This window comes from Cydia splendana, chromosome 14 (genome assembly GCF_910591565.1).
Source record: "Cydia splendana chromosome 14, ilCydSple1.2, whole genome shotgun sequence".
NCBI classification, from domain to species: Eukaryota; Metazoa; Arthropoda; class Insecta; order Lepidoptera; family Tortricidae; genus Cydia; species Cydia splendana.
In genome coordinates, this window is record NC_085973.1 from 19786066 (window position 1) to 19809642 (window position 23577).

General features: G+C 39.4%; 1 protein-coding gene across 1 annotated transcript in view; it reads left to right on the top strand.

Moving 5' to 3' along the window:
• Positions 1 to 23577, top strand: part of LOC134796681 (acid phosphatase type 7-like) — a 40666-nt gene that overhangs the window by 12131 nt on the left and 4958 nt on the right. The window contains exon 8 of the mRNA XM_063768831.1: positions 9578 to 9713. Coding sequence (XP_063624901.1) covers positions 9578 to 9713 — 136 coding nt within the window. The remainder of the gene's footprint in view (positions 1 to 9577; positions 9714 to 23577) is intronic.

A 23577-nucleotide genomic window follows, 5' to 3' on the forward strand; every position in this document is an offset into this window, starting at 1 on the left:
AAAACGAACTTCCATTGTACTGCTCCTACGTTGACCAATCTTCACAACTTGTTTACGCTTCGATAAATAGCTTTTGAACCATTGCAAAGGTAAACCTCTAACACCACACGCGTTTAGTTTTTTGATAAGTATCGAAGCGGAAACCGTGTCAAAGGCCTTAGCCAAGTCTAAGAACACTCCAATGCAGGCTTCGTTATTTTCCAAGCAGTTGGCTACAGATGTAGTTAAAATTTGTACAGCCTCCTCCGTACACTTACCCTTTCTGAAGCCTAGTTGGCGGTGCGACAGTAGATTGTGACTTTCTAAGTAGTTAACTAGTCTGTTATTCACAAGCTTTTCTAGTATTTTTGAAAAGGTACTAAGGAGTGAGATAGGCCGATAATTTCCTGGATCACCTCTGGTACCGCCTTTGAATATCGGACACACAGATGCAAGTTTCCAAATATCTGGGAAAATGCCAGTATAAAAACTCAAATTAAAAATGTTCGCCAGTGGATCGGTTATGGCGTCCTTTATCTGCTTAAGAAGAGAGTTGTTAATTGTGTCAAGACAAGGCGCTTTTTTTTTATCGAGCCGCAAAATTATGGACTCAACTTCACGAGCATTGGTGGGATGCATAAAAAAGGAACTCGGATTGCCGATATCTGGTGCTGTGTATGAGGAGGCTAGGCTTTCTTCACTAGTGTTAATTTTAGTCAGAATATCGTTTGCCAGAGACTGTCCAATGGTAGAAAAATACTGGTTACATATGTCAAGAGATTCTTTTTCACCATTGGATCCTTGTAAGGACAGTAATTCAGATGGCTCATTATTGGAAGAAGAAATATGAAAAACATTTTTTATTGTTTTCCACAACCTCCTTGGGTTGCCCTTGCTTTCCTGAATTTCTTTTCTGTCATTTTCTTGTTTTATTTTGCGCAATAAAGAGTTGCAAAAATTTCTGTACCTTTTATATGTTATATGTAAGACTTCGTTTTGTGGCTCAGCTCTAGCTGCCAAATGTAGACGGTCACGGTGTCTTATACAGCGCAGAAGTCCTGGGGTTATCCAAGGTTTTATGTTAAAATTTGAACGACTCAGTTTGACATTTCGAGTGTGTTTGCTAATAACATTGTCAAGGTGTTTCATAAAATCCGATGCTGCTTCGTCAACGTGTTTGTGCGATATGTCTGGCCAAGTAGTCGATTTCAATTCAGCATTGATGGCCTCGATGTCCCTTTTTAAAATAAATCGTTCAGGATGGTTGCATCGTTTTTGCATAAGATTTATGCCAGCCATTGTAATGTCATGATCTGTCATGTCAGTTTTACAGACCAAATCTACACAGTGGCTCTTAGATCTAATAAATATATGATCCAGACATGCTCTCTCTCTAGTGGGCAAAGTGATGGCTGGTAAAAACCCAAACTCGGCCGCCAGACATAAGTATTCCTGGTTTTCATTGCATGCCATAATATCTATGTTAATGTCACCAGCGATTATAATTTGCTCATTAGCTGTAGCCTGGAGTAAATGAGATTCCAAGGAAGTTAAGAATTTATCTGTATTTTTAAAAGAAGGGGATCGGTATACTCCAAATATATACAGACACAACATTAGATATTTTAGCAATTAGGATACGGCGAGGCCATCGAAAACGATAGATTGCCACTGTAAACGCTTCCTTTGTTTTACAAGAGCGGTATTCTGTTCTGATTTTTTTTTCTTATTAATGTGATTTATGTTATGATATGACCTTGATAGAACTCGTAGTGTATTTCAGGGACACCTAGCAGCGCGAGCGATTATAAATATCAAAACCTTGACAAATAGGTTTAGGTATTTATTTAATCGTAATGGCCTGTACTGTATAGAGCAATCAGAGTGTAGGTACAATACCGCTCTTGTGTTTCCCGTGCAACAAGTGAATGCTTATTATTATGTAATTAAAGAAATAAAAGTAAGCCATGTGATATATCTCTGACTCACATTTCCATAATGCACACCTATATGTATTAGGTATGTAAATGTGAGAGTTACTAGGCAACTTCATGACGGAATCACCGATATATTATCTATAACAATTATAACCAACCTAGTTACGACTTTTTGTATAAATCATGTTTAATTTGACATTAATGAATACACGTGCTAGCTATACTGCATGTCCATCAATGACTCAATAAAATAAGCATGTTTAAACTGTGAAACATCATTTAAACTACTTTATGGAATGTGCACAATGCACATGTAGGTAAAGTATGTAACTGATATGTTTTATCTAGTTACACGTTTGAAACACATGTTAATAACGAACTAACAAATAGGTATATCTCGTTTAAGGCAAACAATGTTGACGTATCTTTTTATTGAAAAAATCATGAAAACTAAGTCACAGCAAATACATAATATAATATATGTAACAATTACGATCATTTCCATTATTTTGGTTTCATAAAGTAATAGTTACCTACTATTTCGTCAAGTGGTATATAATAAAAGGCTACAAATATAATGACCATGAAAATTAAGTGGGTTAGGTTAGGTTAGCACTGCGACCGTTACAGAAACGAAATGGTACTAAAAAAGTAGGTTAGGTTTGGTTTGAACTGAGACCTTTACAGAAACGAAATGCTACTATAAAAGTGGGTTAGGTTAGGTTAGAACTGCAATCCTCACAGAACCGAAATGCTACTAGAAAAGTGGGTAAGGTTAGGTTTCAACTGCGACCCATACAGAAACGAAATGCTACTAGAAAAGTGGGTAAAGTTTGCTATCCTATTAAAGCAAATGACTCCAAAATAATCATTCTTCCAGAAACAAAATGCTACTAGAAACGTGGGTTAGGTTAGGTTTGAACTGCGACCCTTGCAGAAAAGAAATGCTACTAGAAAAGTGGGTTAGGTTAGGTTTGAACTGCGACCCTTACAGAAATAAAATTCTACTAGAAAAAGGTGACGAAGTGGATTAATTTATTTAATAGGATAACGATATATTAAATATTTGCACATTTTTAATTAAAATGTGGTTACAATTTTGGTGGTCATTTACTATTTTTGGGTTTACAATGATTATTTTGGAGTCATTTGCTTTAATAGGATAGCAAGATGTAAAAATTTGGTTATCATTTCACATTAAAATGGGGTTTGAAATTTGGTAATCATTTACTATTTTTGGGTTAATAAATGATTAGTTTGGTGTCATTTCCTTTAAAAGGATAGTAAAATGTAATAAATTGGTAATCATTTCACATTAAAATGGTGTTATAATTTTGGTAATCATTCATTATTTTAGGGTGGTAAAATAGATTTTTTGGTATTAAATTTTACTACATCTGGTGATCAGTTAAATAGCAGCCAGGCTACAAATATAATGACCACCAAAAAATACTTTGGTACCCTAAATAAAAAAATCATGCTTACCAAAAAAAATTACTGAACACCAAAAAAATGCAAAAGTACCACCATTTTAATTACGACTGCACTTCAAATTGTATTCAAATACCAAATATATTGAATGATCACCAAAAATCATTAATGATCACCAAATCTTGAAGACCAAATTAATGCGATATTTTCACCTAAATAAACCACTATGATAACCAAAAAATGTATACATATTACCAAATAAAGTAAACTGATGCCAAAATTACTAGCCCCTCCCGCTCAACCTCCCGTACCCCGCACCGCATACCTACCTTACCTAATCTACTTTTCTAGTAGCATTTCGTTATGCTACTAGACAAGTAAGTCAAACTGCCATCAGTTAAGTGGGTTAGGTTAGCACTGCGACCCATACAGAAACGAAATGGTACTAGAAAAGTAGGTTAGGTTAGGTTTGAACTGCGACCTTTACAGAAACGAAATGCTACTATAAAAGTGGGTTAGGTTAGGTTAGAACTGCGATCCTCACAGAACCGAAATGCTACTAAAAAAGTGGGCTAGGTTAAGTTTCAACTGTTACCCATACAGATACGAAATGCTACTAGAAAAGTGGGTTAGGTTAGGTTTGAACTGCGACCCATACAGAAACGAAATGCTACTAGAAAAGTGGGTTAGGTTTGCTATCCTATTAAAGCAAATGACTCCAAAATAATCATTCTTCTAGAAACGAAATGCTACTAGAAAAGTGGGTTAGGTTAGGTTTGAACTGCGCCTCATACAGGACCAAACTGCTATCAGAAAAGTGGGTTAGGTTAGGTTTGAACTGCGACCCTTACAGAAACCAAATGCTACTAGAAAAATGGGTTAGGTTAGGTTTGAACTGCGACCCTTACAGAAAAGAAATGCTACTAGAAAAGTGGGTTAGGTTAGGTTTGAACTGCGACCTTTACAGAAAAGAAATGCCACTAGAAAAGTGGGATAGGTTTGGTTTGAACTGCGATCCTTACAGAAAACAAATGTTACTAGAAAAGTGGGCTAGGTTAGGTTTGAACTGCGACCCTTGCAGAAAAGAAATGCTACTAGAAAAGTGGGTTAGGTTAGGTTTGAACTGCGACCCTTACAGAAAAGAAATGCTACTAGAAAAGTGGGTTAGGTTTGCTATCCTATTAAAGCAAATGACTCCAAAATAATCATTCTTCTAGAAACGAAATGCTACTAGAAAAGTGGGTTAGGTTAGGTTTGAACTGCGCCCCATATAGGACCAAACTGCTATCAGAAAAGTGGGTTAGGTTAGGTTTGAACTGCGACCCTTACAGAAACCAAATGCTACTAGAAAAATGGGTTAGGTTAGGTTTGAACTGCGACCCTTACAGAAAAGAAATGCTACTAGAAAAGTGGGTTAGGTTAGGTTTGAACTGCGACCTTTACAGAAAAGAAATGCCACTAGAAAAGTGGGATAGGTTTGGTTTGAACTGCGACCCTTACAGAAAAGAAATGCTACTAGAAAAGTGGGCTAGGTTAGGTTTGAACTGCGACCCTTGCAGAAAAGAAATGCTACTAGAAAAGTGGGTTAGGTTAGGTTTGAACTGCGACCCTTACAGAAAAGAAATGCTACTAGGAAAGTGGGTTAGGTTAGGTTTGAACTGCGGCCCTTACAAAAAAAAAATGCTACTAGAAAAGTGGGTTAGGTTAGGTTTGAACTGCGACCCATACTGAAACGAAATGGTACTAGAAAAGTGGGTTAGGTTAGGTTTGAACTGCGAACCTTGCAGAAAAGAAATGCTACTAGAAAAGTGGGTTAGGTTAGGTTAGGTTTGAAGTGCGACCCTTACAGAAACGAAATGCTACTAGAAAAGTGGGTTAGGTTAGGTTAGAACTGCGACTGTTACAGAAATAAAATGCTACTAGAAAAAGGTGACGAAGTGGATTAATTAATTTAATAGGATAACGATAATTATATTAAATATTTGCACATTTTTAATTAAAATGTGGTTACAATTTTGGTGGTCATTTACTATTTTTGGGTTTACAATGATTATTTTGTAGTCATTTGCTTTAATATGATATCAAGATTTAAAAATTTGGTTATAATTTTACATTAAAATGGAGTTCTAATTTTGGTGGTCATTTACTATTTTTGGGTTTACAATGATTATTTTGGTGTCATTTTCTTTAATAGGATAGCAAGATGTAAAAATTTGGTTATCATTTCACATTAAAATGGGGTTTGAAATTTTGTAATCATTTACTATTTTTGGATTAATAATGATTCGTTTGGTGTCATTTCCTTTAAAAGGATAGTAAAATGTAATGAAATTGGTAATCATATCACATTAAAATGGTGTTATAATTTTGGTGATCATTCATTATCTTAGGGTGGTAAAATAGATTTTTTTGGTATAAAATTTTACTAAATCTGGTGATCAGTTAAATAGCAGCCATAATAAAAAGACATATTGTCAAGTTTGTTTAACATTTTTCTAATGCTGAAATAACGAGGTATACTGCCCTCCTAAGCCGAATAGCGGCACCTCAAAAACAAACGTTTATCGTTACCTATAATAGGTAACGATAACAAATGAGTTATTCCATACATTTGCAATTAATTATAATGTGTGACGAATAAAAAAAAGTTTTAAATAAATCTTCTTTAACTTTGGTAGCCAAATAAATACCCAATTACACAGTGTTGCGTACAGTAGGAAAAAATATCAAGGTCAGTGATTGTAACGTCGCACTCTCAGAGTACGCGTTAACTTAGTCTTAATACGGAACCACGTTATTTACTTAAAGCGCTAAAGGTTTTAATCGCCGCGCGCTGCAGTACGCGGACGAGAGCGGATCCCTAACGCTAACGAGCTACTCCGATGATGCGCGAGCGCCGCCGGCGAGCGGCACTCGGTTTTCTCTGGCTTCACACCGCTCCTAGCCATCGAACGGGGAGCGCGTGTTACTTGCAATTAAAAATTCCGTTATTCGACACGTTGCATGTGGTGTCGCGTATACTTATTTTATTAATTTTAGTGTCGAGTGTTTTCCCGCTGGGGTGAGTTCACATTATGTAGCTTGTGTGCTTAATTGTATATTAGACCTGTGCTATTAAATACTGCTATAAGCTTTTAAAGTTGCCAGTTGAGCTAGTTAATTGCGCTTCTCTTCAATACATAACACTGGACCTTGACCGGCACAAACAGACGATATGGCCTGCACCCTAACGCTTATCTCTGGGAATTCCAGGATCATTTACACGACACCGAAGTACCAGCGTAAGGCTGGAGTTGCCGTACTACAGACAGTCACGGAACTCGCTGGAGCCATGCCTAGCTGACGTGGTGCTACCTGGTCCCTGCAACCTCTTACTTGGCGCCTCCGTTACCGGACCCTAGTCAGGCCAGTGTTATTCTCAGTGCGCTCATCTACCCAGTGCTGTGAGGAACGGACAATATAGTTATTTATTAAGTAACTTGAGGTTTCATTGACCCGCGACCCTACCCTAGCGTGACCTAGCGTTACAGTGGCGACCACTCTGCTCTGAAATGGTTTTTGAATCTAAATAACCCTACTGGCCGCCTTGCACGTTGGGGTGTGCGACTTTCAGCTTTTAATTTTGAAATTAAGCATCGTCGGGGTTCTGAAAATGTAATTCCTGATGCCTTGTCGCGAGCTTGCCCTGTTTCTGCAATTAATGACAGTACCGACGCTGCTCAGTCGACTGATCAGTGGTACTTAAATATCTACAATGGCTGTCAAAATTCTCCTACTTCTTTTCCAAATTATATAGTAAGGGATCAGAAGCTTTTTAGATTAATGAAAAGCAACTGTTCCTTGCGTGAGGAGTTTGATTGGAAGGAAGTTGTACCGAGCGAACTACGACACTCTGTACTGGAAGAGAATCATTCTCAACCAATTGCTGGCCATTTCGGTATTTTCAAAACCTATAAGCGGCTTGCATTAAGATACTATTGGCCGGGTATGCATGGCGATACAGTGAAATTCGTAAACTCTTGCGACGCTTGTATTGCTCATAAACATCAAAACCATCCTCCGCTGGGAGAGATGGGTCGGCCGAAGGTATGCGCTAGGCCCTTCCAATCTATAAGCATAGACCTAGTAGGACCGCTACCGGTGTCCAAAAAACAAAATACATTTCTGTTCGTAGTTACTTGCTGCTTCAGTAAATATTGCCTTCTGTTCCCTATTCGACGCGCTACTGCTGCGATAATTACTAAAATTTTGGAGGAAAACGTGTTCCTTGTGCATGGCATTCCTGCAACTGTTATTCTCGATAATGGTAAGCAGTTCATAAGTGCAACATTGAAAAATATGCTTGATAAATATAAAGTACCTAACGTGCACTTCACTCCTAAATATTCCCCGCATGTAAATACAGTTGAAAGATATAATAAAACAATTATGACCGCAATTTCGACATTCGTTGATAAAGATCATCGTACTTGGGATGAACAGATACCACAGATCCAATTTGCTATCAACAACTCTTATAATGAAGTTACGCGTTATTCTTCTTCATTCCTTGTGCATGGTCGAGAGTTGGTTACGTGTGGTTCGCACTATATAGATGCAAAATGTGACAGTCTTATCTATCAGCCTCGGGATGCTTATGCTGAAAATCTAGGTGTCCTTTCCAGCATTTTTGATAAGGTACAAGCGGCGTTGATACAAGCTCATTCAAGGAACTGCCAATCGTATAACTTACGAAGGAAACCTGCAGAGTTTAATATAGGAGACTTAGTCTGGAAGAGAACATTTTATCAAAGTGACAAGGACAAAAGGTTCAGCAAAAAACTAGCACCTAAATTCGTGCCCTGCAGGATCATTGGTAAAAAATCGCCTTTAGTCTACGAACTGAGTGACGAGTCCGGTCAGTCGATCGGTTGCTGGCATATCAAAGATCTGAAGTTAACAAATTATGCAGATTAGGAAGACGGATTTCCGTTGCTAGTCGCAAATCCTTTCGTTTGCCGCGGAGTACTGTAACGTCGCACTCTCAGAGTACGCGTTAACTTAGTCTTAATACGGAACCACGTTATTTACTTAAAGCGCTAAAGGTTTTAATCGCCGCGCGCTGCAGTACGCGGACGAGAGCGGATCCCTAACGCTAACGAGCTACTCCGATGATGCGCGAGCGCCGCCGGCGAGCGGCACTCGGTTTTCTCTGGCTTCACACCGCTCCTAGCCATCGAACGGGGAGCGCGTGTTACTTGCAATTAAAAATTCCGTTATTCGACACGTTGCATGTGGTGTCGCGTATACTTATTTTATTAATTTTAGTGTCGAGTGTTTTCCCGCTGGGGTGAGTTCACATTATGTAGCTTGTGTGCTTAATTGTATATTAGACCTGTGCTATTAAATACTGCTATAAGCTTTTAAAGTTGCCAGTTGAGCTAGTTAATTGCGCTTCTCTTCAATACATAACACTGGACCTTGACCGGCACAAACAGACGATATGGCCTGCACCCTAACGCTTATCTCTGGGAATTCCAGGATCATTTACACGACACCGAAGTACCAGCGTAAGGCTGGAGTTGCCGTACTACAGACAGTCACGGAACTCGCTGGAGCCATGCCTAGCTGACGTGGTGCTACCTGGTCCCTGCAACCTCTTACTTGGCGCCTCCGTTACCGGACCCTAGTCAGGCCAGTGTTATTCTCAGTGCGCTCATCTACCCAGTGCTGTGAGGAACGGACAATATAGTTATTTATTAAGTAACTTGAGGTTTCATTGACCCGCGACCCTACCCTAGCGTGACCTAGCGTTACATGATAGTGGACCTTACAATTTGAGTTGGGTAACACGAGGGTCAAATCGGCAGCTCTTTCTTACGGTCCTCAGTTATTGGTCTACGTTTGATCTGTTTGGGTAATATGTATTAGGCTGTAGCTAAGGCTGAAATAGTTTAGAAATGTAACTACATGTTACCTAAATGTGAACACAGTATTTCGTAAGAAACTTTATGATCGAAGCGACCTACAATACCAAAAGATAGCTACATTTTACTGTACATAGTGAAAAAAGTATGTACGTATTATATTACGTCAACAATTTTAGATTTTAGGACAAAAGTGCCAATACAAAATATGCTTATTTTAGCGTGTTCTTTAAAATAAGTAATAAATTGTTTTAGGAGTCAGCCCCACCACAATTACAACTACAATTTATGATTGTTGTTATCCTACGTGCTTGTATTGTACAGGGCTCGAGCCGCTGCTGCAGCAGTACGCCGTGGACCTGGTGTTCTGGGCGCACGAGCACTCGTACGAGCGGCTGTGGCCCCTCTACAACAACACCGTTTACAACGGCTCGCTGGCCGCGCCCTACACCGACCCGAGGTGCGCACATGTATTGTACAGGGCTCGAGCCGCTGCTGCAGCAGTACGCCGTGGACCTGGTGTTCTGGGCGCACGAGCACTCGTACGAGCGGCTGTGGCCCCTCTACAACAACACCGTCTACAACGGCTCGCTGGCCGCGCCCTACACCGACCCGAGGTGCGCACATGTATTGTACAGGGCTCGAGCCGCTGCTGCAGCAGTACGCCGTGGACCTGGTGTTCTGGGCGCACGAGCACTCGTACGAGCGGCTGTGGCCCCTCTACAACAACACCGTCTACAACGGCTCGCTGGCCGCGCCCTACACCGACCCGAGGTGCGCACATGTATTGTACAGGGCTCGAGCCGCTGCTGCAGCAGTACGCCGTGGACCTGGTGTTCTGGGCGCACGAGCACTCGTACGAGCGGCTGTGGCCCCTCTACAACAACACCGTCTACAACGGCTCGCTGGCCGCGCCCTACACCGACCCGAGGTGCGCACATGTATTGTACAGGGCTCGAGCCGCTGCTGCAGCAGTACGCCGTGGACCTGGTGTTCTGGGCGCACGAGCACTCGTACGAGCGGCTGTGGCCCCTCTACAACAACACCGTCTACAACGGCTCGCTGGCCGCGCCCTACACCGACCCGAGGTGCGCACATGCGGATGACTCTCATCACCATCTTAGCGTTGTCCTGGCCATCTGTCACGGCTACTGGGAGGCTGTGCTCCTCTTGGCTACTGATTAGCGTAGGCACTCATTTGTACGAATGTCACTGCGAACTGATCTTCCATCCGACCGAGACGGAAAACTAGGCTTTATCAGGATTAGTCTTATAGTTCGGTTTCTTTCACTGCAGCGTGAATGGTTAAGAAATATCAAATGTGACGTTCCACATGGGAAAAGGTACGAGGTAATGTATGAGGGTTTCTAGTTTCGGAGATATTAAAAGTTTTGTAAAAGGTGAAAAAATGCTCAATTTTTTTTATTGTGTGATCTGAAACCTTAATGCGTAACGTTTGTTTACCCGTTTTTATTTTTGTTAAAAGTTAGTTATAAGCCTAGTAATGTCGTCTCATAGTATAGTAGAAAAGGTACCTTATGGAAGAGTGATTGAAAATTCCCAAAAAATCTTGTCAATACGGGAAAAGAAGTTTAGTAGAGAACTGTATTAACATTCTGAAAAACTAATTTGATAATTTCAGTTCTGGTTGGGGCGTCTAGCAAATATACAAATATACAAATCCAGGTAGCCTGCTATTATAGAAATAAATGGTAATGGTAAATGCGTACAGATGTCAAAAGTAAATTAATTTAGTATCACATGTTTAGCCAAATACGGCATGCAAACTTAAAGCTAAAAAAAAAACCCTTTATTACAATGTCAAAACTAGGCAAACAATACTAAATCATTAATATTACATGCAGTCAAGTAGAGTTTAATTATTACATATATTATAAGTTTCTTTAACAATGAATTTAAAGTCACTATAATTAAAATACATTTAGTTAATAGAGTAATCCAGAAAATATTTTAAAGAATAAAAGCATTTATCTTTTAACCATTTGTGTAATCTGGTAGTAAATAATTTGTCGGGTAATTGTCTTATCTCATATGGCAACTTATTGTACACAAGAATACTCATCACATAACAGTTTTTCCTAAATAAAGAGGTCTTACATAGTGGCATCTGTAGCTTAAATTCATCCCTTGCTCTTAATTTACTATTAGTGGACGTTAGTTTGAAATACAGTGGAAGTTTGCGTACAAGACGCCCTAATTCTAATATATACATATCATATAAGGTTAGCAGTCTAAGGCCCACTTGCACCATCTCACTAACCCGGAGTTAAGCTGTTAAACCGTTAACTCAGTGTCAAATTGTACTGGTAACCATGGTAACTCCAGATTTAAGCGGGTGATTTAATAATTTTCTCTATTTCGTCTGCTGTGCATGGCATCAAGAATAGACTATCCCGAAGTCGTTAGACCATCAATGATGGCTCTTCACCTTGTACTTTAGTATTTATGTCGCAGTCGTCGAGTCAATCAAGAAGTCATTAAATACCTTTGCAATTTCAGACGGGTTGGTTACGGTTTTAGAATTGAACTCAATTGTTTCGATTTCTTGTCGGGGAAGACAAGAAGGGACTATGTCGGGAAGTATACCAAAGTTACTCTCGTCAAGTCTTTCTTAACTAGAATAATCTTCATTTGGTTTGGTCGCATGGAATAAATCTGCCATTTGTTTGCTGAAAAATGCCAATACCCGACGCATTGCCATATGGAATATCTGAGGTCATTGAACCTCAAAGCCGGTTGTCTTCAATGGCAAGCAAAATATATTATTGATAAGAAATAGACGATTTATACCATCTTAACCCCAAAATATTATTAGTTTATCCTAACTGTTCCATCATCATCATGCCTCATCATGTAACTTAACCACAAGGTCCTTTTCTTTACATACAAATTATTGGAGTTTTTTAAGATTATTATGATGAAGAACTAATTAAATTTGTGGGAGTTTAATGTACAGTCAGCTTCAGAGTTATGTGACCCCCCCAAGAATAAGGCATTTCTACGGTTCCTGGTTCAAATCTCATAAAGACCATACTTTTTATTTATTAACTGAATTGCATAATTTAAACAAACATTTAAAAAATTTGTATGACAACTAGAGTCTGGCTAGCCAAATTTTGTTGACAGATATTTCCTTGTTGCATCACCAATTGTCTATGCTTTTAAAAAAAGTTAAAACTCTGTTGTCAATTTATGTCATTCATTCAAATTGTTCGCGGTTTATAAGGCGTTTATTTTAAACACAGACCAACCCCTATAGACCGAGCTTATAGGACGACTCGCGGTCACGGCCCGTATGGTGTATAGGTCAAATATAAGATTGTTCGCGCGCCGCTCCGATCAGTTGCGCCCAACGTAACGACCTGTTAGCAGTGTGCACGAGTCTAAGAAAATAAATCGTAAACTTATTGAATTCATTGGGAAATCATGGGATATTGCAGCGTAAAATGGTGTGGCAAGTCATCTAAGACATCTACTTACGAAACAGATGGAATAACATCCCACAGGAAAGTCAAATTCATTATTTCATTGAATAATGTTTCTTGTCCGCGGGGTTCATTTTATACTGGTCAGTAAGCAGAGGCGAAGTATGTCCGTCCCTTTTCGTCAACTTGAAAATGCAATGCGCTATCCCTTTCCCTTTCGACTAGTGATGTGACGATGATGGTTTTTCAGTTGCGGAAACTTCGTGCTTCGTCATACCGTATTGTACCATTTTAGACATAATATATAGGTAATATGTTGTGTAAGTTTTTTAGAATCCTCTAGGCCAGCGGAGCAGTTAGGCCGCATGTCACGAGATGGACCTGATGATGAACTTCAAAGAAGTGCGAGGGCACTCGGTGTTGGTTTGTGATAGACATATGTTGTATGGGTTTTTTAGAATCCTCTAGGTGAGCAGTTAGCTCTCATGTCACGAGATGGACCTGATGATGAACTCAAAAGAAGTGCGAGGGAACTCGGTGTTGGTTTGTGATAGACATATGTTGTATGAGTTTTTTAGAATCCTCTAGGTGAGCAGTTAGGTCTCATGTCACGAGATGGACCTGATGATGAACTTCAAAGAAGTGCGAGGGAGCTCGGTGTTGGTTTGTGATAGACATATGTTGTATGGGTTTTTTAGAATCCTGTAGGTGAGCAGTTAGGTCTCATGTCTCGAGATGGACCTGATGATGAACTTCAAATAAGTGCGAGAGAACTCGGAGTTGATTTGTAATAGGCATATGTTATTGGTCCATTTGAATATGTTTTCAATACAACCTTCTATGACCTTAATAAAACGGACAAAAGAAAATAATTGTATGAGATTTCGGCGACACTTTTTTCTCGTATCAAAAGAGATTGCGATTCTGAGTGGAAATAATATAAAAATTCTAAACTTTAAAATTCATGTTCTGGGTACTTTAAGCAGAAATGCCCTAATATGTTAAGTAAAAATTTCAGGTACATTGTTAAATTACTTAATGAAATATTAAATTAATCAATATAATTATTAAGTAAGTTTACTCTAAGTATACTAAATTGGTAACAATTTTACCACAATAAATTTCGGTATCACTGGTAGCAGTACCCACTACCCGTAATGAACATGTCCCATCCCTACGCTTGCACTAGGGATTGCAAACCGGATTGATTTGATCAATCCGGCCGGATCCGGCCGGATTTTGCCACAATCCGGCCGGATCCGGCCGGACCGGATCCGGTTAGGTATAAGGATATGAAAGTTAATTAAATTACATATTTTTCAAGTTTTATGCGTTATACGAGGAAAAAAGTGTCATAATATCATGTCAATCTCAAATAAAATTTAAAATCTAAGTCATTTATTAATTTTATTATATGTAAATTCACATGCATTCTGCTCAAATTTACGTTTACAATAAAATTATAAATTTGATTAGATTCCAAAGCCTGTTAATGGGATAATTATGGGATGGGAATTGGAACTTTTTGAAAGGACAAATTTTCGTAACTGTTCTAGGATGGAATTATTTGTAACGCTGACATCCATTCTAGTAACTAAACATATTTTACTTTTAATCAAAATTATATGAAATGCGCTCCAATATTATCTTGCTTTCATTTATTATCCGTGGAAATAGTTTTATAGCCTAAATCACAAATAAAGAAATAATAATAATAATAATAATAATAATAAGGCGTAGGGATGTGACGACCCCATCGCCCGCTGGTTTTACCAGTGCAATCAGTCAACGCAGGGCAGCTTGTGGCGAGCTGTTGGGGATTAGCGACCTCACGTACCCGAGTGCTCCTGGAGAGTTCTGTTACCCGCAAGGAGGGTGGGTGGGACAGGATTCTCTGCCTCTGGCTTGCCTTAGCCGGCCGGCCAGAGTGGAGTCGTTAGAGCTATAAGCTCCAGGGGTGGAAGTGAAATATGCATAAGACGCGAGTTGGCACAGTGGCTGTTAACAGCCACTGGGTAGAAAGCGGCGCACACCTCTCGACACCCCTGAGCCGCTCACACCGGTGTTGCCCTTGAGCCATCCTAGATGTCGCTTTTTGTGGGGGCCCATCTTGTGAGGGCGAGTCACCGTCTGCCGGAAATAAAATTGCATACCGTTTTATTAGGCAGGCGTCCGGTTTTTTACCCCATAGCTCAGTTCTTAGTCCATCGCTTTCACCCAATAACCTAGTTCATTTTAGATTCCATCAACTCTCAATAGTCCTTACACCCTGGCGGGTGCTGCCTCTGCGTGCGTCCCATGACACGGGCAAGGGCAGCCTCCGCTCGGTGTACCCCTTACATTTCATTAAAGTGTCAAAAGGGCCTCTACGTGTTGGCTTCGGCTCCGCGCACGCCTCCCAAAGGTCCGGAACACCATTGTTCCGTGATGGGAAAGACATAATAATAAATTCTTTATTTGGCAGGCAAGAAACCCAAAAAAATAAATACAATACAATATAATAAAATGTGTAAAAGTAAATATAAAATACAGTAAAACTTACAACCTAAAACAATGAAATAAAACATTTACAAACTTTTGCACTAAAGATGGCCGTTCTCAGACCGGTGCAGTTTTCGCCAATGTTTGTTAAATTCGTCACTGTAGTCTTTAGCTACCAGTGACAGAATTTCATTGTCAGAGGCTAGCAGTCTCGCCCGGAAGGCAGCCGACCTGGCTCTCAGAATGGCGAAGAAGTCAGGGACTCTCGCGTCCGCAAACATACCTTTCGCACTGCAGAAACGCGGTAATTTCAACAAAATACGAAAGGCGTTGTTGTACTGTACCCTCAGCGCGTTGAAGGAGTGCCTGGTGTACCTATTCCAAAGCTGACAAGTATAAAAACATTGGCAAAAGGCTTTGAACAGGGTCACCTTTACCTCACTCGAGCAACGCGCAAAGCGTCGAGCCAACATGTTGCACCGAACCGCGAGAGCCCTGCGCTCCCTCTCCATATCGGCGTCATCTTTCAAGTACTCGTTCAGGATATGTCCCAAGTACTTGAAGCTCGTTACAACCCGAATTGGCGCACCACTCATACACACCGTAGGTATCACCTCCGGACCCTTCCCTGACCTAAAAACGAGCATTTCCGTCTTAAGCACGTTATATTTTAGGCCATGCGTACTGGCATAGTGTTCGCAGATCTTGAGCAGCTTTACAAGACCGTTTATCGAGGGGCTGAGAAGCACCATATCGTCTGCGTAGCTCAGATTGTTAACACATACGTTACCAATATGGCAACCGACGTTAGAGCCTCTCAGCTCCCCGATAAGGTCATTGACATATAGATTGAATAGGTCCGGAGATGTCAACCCACCTTGGCGCACTCCACAGTCTAGCCTGTAGTCGTTAGACTGTGTGTCACCCCATTTTACATTGTTAGTTTGGTTCTCGTACCAGAACCTCAACAGACCTACAACCTCGGGAGGTGTTCCAGACGTAAAAAGCTTTTTCCACAGCAAATCATAGTTGACTAAGTCAAAAGCACGGCTGAGATCTAAAAAGCACGCGTACACTGACGTCTCCCTTTTGACATAGTGATTCACTGTGTACTTCAGACCTAATATTGCAGAATCTGTTGAAAGTCCTGGGCGAAAACCAAACTGCGCCTGATCAATTTTAAGATTCCTGGTAAATTCGGGCTGTAACAGCCTTTCGAGCACTTTGCCGATTATCGTAGCCAGAGAGATAGGCCTGTAGTTGTTAAGACTAGACAGGTCGCCGGTTTTATTCTTAACAATAGGGACAACTATTGTTTTCATCGTGTCAGGAGGAAGATAACAATGGGCTAGGCATGCATTGAAAAAATCTGCTAGGACACGATATAGCTCGTCACTACCGTAGAAAATGTGCTCCACGCTAAGTCCATCGTGCCCCGGGGACTTCCCACGCTTCATATTTTTTACGACATTGGCAATATCTCTCGTTGTAAAAACGAGCTTATTGTCGTGAGGGATCACCGGGACTGAAAGCTCCGACGGGGGCACACCTTCCACGTTCAAGGGCGTAACCTTGAAATGAGAGGCGAACATATCCGCTATCTGATTGGGTTCACTCACATTGTTAACTGACGCTGGCAACCCTTGTTTACTATTAAGAGCCTTTGTTGCTTTCCAAAATTTTGAGAAATTATTATTCGCGCGATTTAAAGTTAAAATATTCATTTTTATTTGTTCCTCATTCTTCTGGCACCATTTTAATTTATTTTTAAACACTTTACGGCTGTTTCGCATATTTTCGTAATAAACGCCAGAACTAGGGTTGCCAGCTACCGCCCAACATTTATAATGCATTTTAGCAGTCTCATGAGATTCCCTGACATGATGATTCCACCCGGCGACCTGACTCCTCCTTGTTGAACCGGTTTGAGAACGGCGGTGGCAGGTACGAACGGCTGCATTCTGTAAAGTCCTCACTATCTCATTATATCTACCATCTAATATTAACTTATAATTATTTAAATTATGACTTATGCTAATATCACAGGCAATACAATGACCAGGAGAAATTACATTTTTAAATTGATAATAACACGTTTCCGCATACTTATATGACTGCTCTTTACTCTTGTTGTTCCAAAGTACTTTACTTAGATCATTAGAAGGGCAATGGTTAAGTTTTGTGATCATAACAGTCATGTCAAGTACAATATATAGCGGAAAGTGATCCGACCAGCACACGTCATTGTCCACACGCACACATTTAATCAGTTCGCACGCCGCAGAGGTAGTCACGCAGTGGTCGAGCCACCGGCGCGCACCACTCGCCTCGCACAAGTACGTGTATGTATTGGGTTGACTACCTAAGAATTTAACGTCAGCGCATTCCCATTGTTCATCCCTACAAAAATTATCGAGTTCTTGACCAAACCGTGAATTCGGGTGTGCATTATAATCACCTAAGATAAACGCGTTCTCCACTTCACTGTCATTAATAACAGCACTAATTATTCCCAGACAGGTCGTGAAATTCATTAGGTCCTCACTTTTGTTACTGTCATACGGCATGTAAACACTAAAAGCCAGAAACGCGTTATCCTCGATTTGAACACGCACCGCAATGATTCTGTCACTACAACAGTCCACTACGCACACGTTTTTGAAAACCGATTTCCTCCACATTAGCGCGAGCCCGCCGTACGGCCTCCCATGAAGTACACCGGCTGATGAGTCCACAGACGAAATGGCATAGCAACCGAAGTCGTCATGAATTTCATGTATGAAGTTTAAATCATGTTGTAATAGCCAAGTTTCCTGTAGCGCTATGAGATCAACAGTTTTGCAGATGTCTCGTACATGTTGGACCGATCGTTTAATCGACTTACAATTAAATGATACGAAAGATACCGTTTTATGTTGTACGTCCATATTATTTACTAGTGTTTTCCGGCTTGCGCTCTGTTTGAACGAAACGATCTCTAAAACGTCTGAATTTCAATCCTTTAGGCCAAAAGTCTTGTTGTAAAAATTTGGACAGTTTATCGGATGAAATAATAATCTTAAACGACGCAAAGTCGACTTCCTTATATTGTTTTAGCGCCTCCACACTAATGCAGTCTTCATTCATGTCCTTAACATGTGCAATAATATCCTGTTCGGTGATAGACTTTTTAGCGCGTGACAGATAAATCGCGGCTTTAGACTCAGCAACCTGTATCCTACTCGATTTTTGCGACGTGCCACAAACATTTTGTTTGGGTTTTTTCTTTTTCCTGTTTTTTACCAGAACGAAATCATTCATATCTTTGTTGTCATGTGGGTAATTAGTGTAATTACTGGTCGTTGCCTTATCAACGCTCGATTGCGGAGTCAAGCGATTAGCAACCGAAACGACGTTCGGAGTACGGTCGCGGGTCGCATGCCGCCTCGGCGGTTGCGAATTGCGCTCTGCAATGTCTCTGTACGAGGCCACCGAATGCGCTTCTACTCCCGTAGTGCGTGGTACAAACACAGGCGGTTGGCGATCTGCGGTTGGGAGTCGGGGTACATCTGGGTTTGGGGTATTGTCTCTGTCAGGTAATTTTTTATCATATGATAATGATATAATTCATGAATAAATATTTGGGGACAATCTTATACAGATCGACCGACTCGTAGCCCCAAACCAAGCAAAGCTTGTACACGTATAGTATATTGATAAATACATGCTTATTGTATACATAGAAAACACCCATGACTCGGGAACAAATATCTGTGTTCATCACACAAATAAATACCCTTACCGGGATTCAAACCCAGGACCATCGGCTTCATAGGCAGAGTCACTGAATGGTCACTAGTCACACTAGTGTCACTACCCACTAGGCCAGACCGGTCGTTACAAATGCCTTCCATGACATATCGTCATCCTTTAATTTGTACTTATAAGTAAGTATTTAAGTAATCGTCGTATCGTGCGATTCGTGCCACCCACATGAAAGAAGAGGAAATCCTCTTCTGTTCTCAATCATCATCATATTAAATAACTCCTTATTTTACTAACTCTTGACTTTTTCATTCGTTCTTTATTCTGTTTAACTTCTTTCTTCCATCCGTCGCCTTTATCTCACCTAAAACGCACAGTGGGTGCTGTGTGCGCTCTTTTTTTCTATTTTCTCGGATCCGGTCCGGATCTGGTGATTTTAACCGGATCCGGTAGCTCCTAAAAAGTGCCGGATCCGGCCGGATTACCGGATCCGCCGGACCGGATTGCAATCCCTAGCTTGCACGTGTCAGCGCGCCATGTTTGAAACGACCAATCGCAACGCCGTGAGCACCCCCCCGCACCTCACAGTTTGGTGATTTGCGTCGGGAACAAAATGGCCAATATTAGGTTTCTAGAGGCGGTGTTCTGTGATTTTAAAGAATACTTAAATAATATTAATAATGACTATACCGAGTGAGGTCCGTAACCTATTATTTAAGCTCGTAAATAATTACGACAATGTGCGAAGTCGACGTGAAGCGTTTTATAACGAAAAACTGCAATGTTTACAAGTCGGAAACAATTTAGTAGGTTGGTGCTCTATTAATATTTTGATACTTTAAGTACTAGTTCTAAACTTCTAACATTTCCCTATAACTTTGATTAAGTATGTGAATTTATTAATACCCGAATCTCATAAACAGAACAAGTGTGTAACAAAACGGATAAACTAGAAGTTCTGGAAAATATCAATAAAATAAAACATTGCAACGTAATCATATGTGTTTGTCGTTGACTCTACTTTACATAGTGGTAGAAATTAATGTGAGCTGACTTTGAGTGCAGTCAAGGTATATTTAACTTATTTCCTTTGGTACCTAACGTGTGCACAGAAAATCAAAAATATTTTCCAGTATCAAAACTATAATTCCTACTACACACAGTGTGACCAGCCCAAGATTTTTTTAATTTCCCGCCAAAACTTTGGGTAATATTTCAGTAGCCAGACTCTATACAAAAAAAAGATGACGATAAAGGTAAGTATTAGAAAGAAATTTAAAAAATCCTTCCTGCCAGTCATACCTAGAACGATAATTTCGTCAGAAAAGCAAACGGCCGTGTGGCTTAACGGTTAGCAGCATTGACTATGAATCGTAAGGTTAGTAGTTCGAACCTTGGCCTGGGGATTTTAATGTTTATTTTTTATTTGATGTTTTATTTTTTTTTATGCATAATTATGTTATATTATAACACAATTAAAAAATATATGTCTTATTATATGTAAATAAAAAATCTATAGATGATGATCATTTTTTATTAATTTATAAAAATATTGTTTACAAAATCAATAGTGCGGGTATCACGCGGGTATAGATCGCTACATCCACGAAGACGCGCAGATTTGTCAAATTTAACCGTTAATAACATGATTATAGGAACCAAGGCGCATGTCTTCGTCAATGGCATGATCTACAATAGTAAATTGGTTTCCTGTGAATTAGAATTTTGAGATAGTTTTATTTTATTAATATGATCTGGCCAGCCAGCAGATGATTACATCACAAAAAACAAGCTTGAAATAACAGTGTAAAAGTGTTATTGTTATACTGTATATCTTATACAATACATATGTAGATAAGCCAACATCTGAAGGGGTTTTAAAGCAATTTGAATTATGTAAAATTAAGAAGTAAATACCTTCAGCTTTTTAATCTTCAAAGTAACAATGTCTCAGCATTTTTTTTGGTGTGTTAAATAAGTAACGTGGTGGTTTACCAAAGTAATTTTGTTTATAATGTATTGATTGTCAGTTGGCACGTTGGTCGTTTACTTTCTAAAGGTGCGACCACACACATTTTTGATCGCATGCAAAAGTATGGAAAAGACATGACGCGAACGGCACGCGTATATTGATTTTCATACATCTGAATTTCCGGACCGTCACCGTTTTTGGGTCCCGTATTTAAGCAATGTGTGGTTGCACCTTAAATACCAATGTCATGTTTTCTTACACCCTATGTAAATATGTGTTGAGTCATTGAGTCTTGCAAAACACGCATAATAATTATTATATATAAACAAATCCGATAACTTCAGTACAGTATAAAAAAAATACTTTCAGTTACAATCTTGTTGACAAAAGGAAAACTTGTAGACGTAAATTAGAATCAATTTTAGATTGGACCATATTATATGACAATATACCACAACGTTACTTTTCTTTCTGATTGAAATAATCTAAACGAACTTTGACGTTACAGCGAGAAACCACGTGTTATCAAAGATAACAATATTCATCTCCTGTAACCGTCGGCACTTTAAAACAATTATAATACAAGGGCTTTCTCCACTAAATGGGCCAGATTCTATACAGTTCCCTGTTTAGTTAATTTTAAATTGCCGATAAATTAAAATATGTATTTTATAAAAAAAATACTGTTTGCAACCGTAGTTGCTAAATTATATTACTGTCTAAAATGTGACGATACGATTGTGCTTATGTTATTTTAAATTACAGGGAACTGTTTTTGAAACCGTGGGTCTCTTTTTTTTGTTTAGAAGACTATTATCGAGGCCTGTTAGTTAGGGAAAAAATAATGAGTTAATATTTGAACAATCTGACTCATCCATAAAGTTAACTGTAGGTATTTAAAAAAAAATGTAATTACTTTCTAATAAGTTTAGTTATTTTAATTTATTTGAATACTTACATAGAGTTACCACGTCATTAAAGTCGAAATATGTCGACCTATTTTCGACCTTATATAATTTCAACATGTCTTATTAATTTGCTTTAACTTATTTACACAATTATTTCGCCAATAGTGGAGAAAGACCCAGAACACAAATGGAAACACAGTAGGTATATTTTTTTCATTAATCAATAGCGAAGAGGGTATCCATCACTTTCTTCGACTTGTTTGAGTCGGCTTTTCATGCTCGCCACCATGTTTGAACAAGTGTTCGAGTTCCTCAACAATTCCCAGGTCCTGTGAACTTCGTCGTCTAGGTTTTTTTTGGATCTGACTTGGGTAGGGTCCCAGTTAAGCACCATTTGACCCCACAAGTTCTCAATTGGGTTCAGGTCAGGACTTTTAGAAGGCCAATCGAAGACTGTAATGTCCGCCTGAGAAGACAACCAGTCTTGAACTATACGCGAACGATGCACGGCACTATTGTCTTGCACTAAATAAATTTGGCCCTCAGGGTAGGCGACGCGAACTGATGGCATCATTACGTCACGCAATACCTCAAGGTATCGCTCACCGTTCATTCGTCCTCCTACTTCTACAAGCTCACCAGGGCCCATGGAAGACATCCATCCGTAATACGCTGAAAATAATTTTTGTGATAAATATCATTTACTTATACCTATAAATATCTATTCTCATACCCATAACATAAAAAAGTATATATTTTACCTAACGTTATCCTTCCGCTTGTTCTAAGGTCTAGCACATTTTTGGGGTTAAATCTCTCCCCGCTTCTCCGCCACAATATTTTTCGGCCATCTTTGTCGGACTTAAAACATTTTTCGTCCGTAAAAATTACGATTTTATTCTCCCAATCGAAATTTTCGTATTTTTGTGCGAACCCTACACGTTCGTTTCGATGACCTTCTGTTAACTTTATATTTTTGGCTGGTTTAAAATGGTGTATGTTAGCAGCATGAAGGTGTCTTCTAACCGTGCTAAGTGACACTTCAAAAGTTTCCGCAGTGGAGCGAGTGCTGGTAAACGGAGCATCAGTATGAATTTGCACTATATTACGATGCCGCTCAGATTGTTCAGTGTAAGCCGAAGGACGAGGGCCTGGTTTCTCACATTCCACGTCTCCCTGTTTTTGGTAACGTCTTACCCACCTACGAACCGTGTCTCTCTGCAAATAAAAATACGTATAAAACAATCTATAGTATGTTTCTAATGCTGTGTAAGAGGAGAACGTTTCATTATAAAAAAAATATGAGAGAAATATTTAGTGTATATATTTTATACCGTTTTGATTGAAATTTGTTGAGTCTATCTTGCATATATTGTAACTATACAATTTTACAAGTTTGTTGTTTACATGTTTAAAATAACTGCATGTAAAACCGTCCTAAATATGCAATAAAACATCACATGGACCCCTTTTAAATTTTATAGGTATTAATATTATCTTATGTAACAGAAAAATACACTGCGAAGATTTTAACTATAATGTTGCGGTTCATAAGATACAGAAGATGGGACAATTCTTTAAAATAAAGTTAAAACACAATTAAATAGTAAACCGAATTTTTAGCTACGACTAACTTACTTTCACAAAAAATACTCCCGATGTGTTTTATTTGTTTGGGATTTCTCTAAACAGCCCCAATTCAAAAAACTCTTTTTATTATATACCCACACACAATATATCTGTTGGTTTATCTTATTAGGTAATACAATATGC